At 51.8% G+C, this 1547-nt stretch overlaps 2 protein-coding genes across 2 annotated transcripts in view; one reads left to right on the plus strand and one right to left on the minus strand.

Annotated features, from left to right (window-relative positions):
• LOC107564830 (protein MNN4-like) overlaps nucleotides 1-77 on the plus strand; it is a gene marked incomplete at its 3' end in the record, with an annotated part of 3420 nt that extends 3343 nt beyond the window's left edge. The window contains exon 3 of the mRNA XM_016250003.1: nucleotides 3-77. Within this exon, the coding sequence (XP_016105489.1) occupies nucleotides 3-77 (75 nt within the window). The remainder of the gene's footprint in view (nucleotides 1-2) is intronic.
• A 130-nt stretch (nucleotides 78-207) lies between these two features.
• On the minus strand, nucleotides 208-815 carry LOC107564843 (putative GPI-anchored protein PB15E9.01c; the record flags this gene model as incomplete). The annotated part of the gene is given in 2 exon segments (XM_016250014.1): nucleotides 208-357; nucleotides 360-815. Coding segments are annotated over 2 exon segments (606 nt in total), but the record flags the coding sequence as incomplete, so codon positions are not given.
• Between the last annotated feature and the right edge of the window lie 732 nt (nucleotides 816-1547).

Below are 1547 nucleotides of genomic sequence, written 5' to 3' on the forward strand. Positions count from 1 at the left end.
AGAGGAACAGAGGAAAAGAGGAACAGAGGACAGAGGAACAGAGGAAAAGAGGAACAGAGGAAAAGAGGAAAAGAGGAAAAGAGGAACAGAGGAACAGAGGAAAAGAGGACAGAGGAACAGAGGAAAAGAGCACAGAGGAACAGAGGACAGATGAACAGAGGAAAGAGGACCAGAGGAACAGAGGAACAGAGGAAAAGAGGAACAGAGGACAGAGGAACAGAGGACAGAGGAACAGAGGACAGAGGAACAGAGGACAGAGGAACAGAGGACAGAGGAACAGAGGACAGAGGAACAGAGGACAGAGGAACAGAGGACAGAGGAACAGAGGACAGAGGAACAGAGGACAGAGGAACAGAGGACAGAGGAACAGAGGACAGAGGAACAGAGGACAGAGGAACAGAGGACAGAGGAACAGAGGACAGAGGAACAGAGGACAGAGGAACAGAGGACAGAGGAACAGAGGACAGAGGAACAGAGGACAGAGGAACAGAGGACAGAGGAACAGAGGACAGAGGAACAGAGGACAGAGGAACAGAGGACAGAGGAACAGAGGACAGAGGAACAGAGGACAGAGGAACAGAGGACAGAGGAACAGAGGACAGAGGAACAGAGGACAGAGGAACAGAGGACAGAGGAACAGAGGACAGAGGAACAGAGGACAGAGGAACAGAGGACAGAGGAACAGAGGACAGAGGAACAGAGGACAGAGGAACAGAGGACAGAGGAACAGAGGACAGAGGAACAGAGGACAGAGGAACAGAGGACAGAGGAACAGAGGACAGAGGAACAGAGGACAGAGGAACAGAGGACAGAGGAACAGAGGAACAGAGGACAGAGGAACAGAGGAAAAGAGGGACAGAGGGACAGAGGGACAGAGGGACAGAGGAACAGACGACAGAGAGACAGAGGGACAGAGGGACAGAGGAACAGAGGAACAGAGGAAAAGAGGAACAGAGGAAAAGAGCAACAGAGGACAGAGGAAAAGAGGAACAGAGGACAGAGGACAGAGGGACAGAGGGACAGAGGAAAAGGGGGACAGAGGGACAGAGGAACAGAGGACAGAGGAACAGAGGAAAAGAGGACAGAGGAACAGAGGGACAGAGGGACAGAGGGACAGAGGACAGAGGAAAAGAGGAAAAGAGGAACAGAGGAACAGAGGACAGAGGAACAGAGGACAGAGGAAAAGAGGAACAGAGGACAGAGGACAGAGGGACAGAGGGACAGAGGAAAAGGGGGACAGAGGGACAGAGGAACAGAGGACAGAGGAACAGAGGAAAAGAGGACAGAGGAACAGAGGGACAGAGGGACAGAGGGACAGAGGACAGAGGAAAAGAGGAAAAGAGGAACAGAGGAACAGAGGAAAGAGGAACAGAGGAACAGAGGAAAAGAGGAACAGAGGAAAAGAGGGACAGAGGACAGAGGAACAGAGGAAAAGAGGAACAGAGGACAGAGGAACAGAGGAAAAGAGGAAAGAGGAACAGAGGAACAGAGGAAAAGAGGAACAGAGGAAAAGGGACAGAGGACAGAGGAACAGAGGAACAGAGGAC

The sequence above is a fragment of the Sinocyclocheilus grahami genome, unplaced genomic scaffold, assembly GCF_001515645.1.
Source record: "Sinocyclocheilus grahami isolate Dianchi unplaced genomic scaffold, SAMN03320097.WGS_v1.1 scaffold965.1, whole genome shotgun sequence".
In the NCBI taxonomy this organism is placed as follows: Eukaryota; Metazoa; Chordata; class Actinopteri; order Cypriniformes; family Cyprinidae; genus Sinocyclocheilus; species Sinocyclocheilus grahami.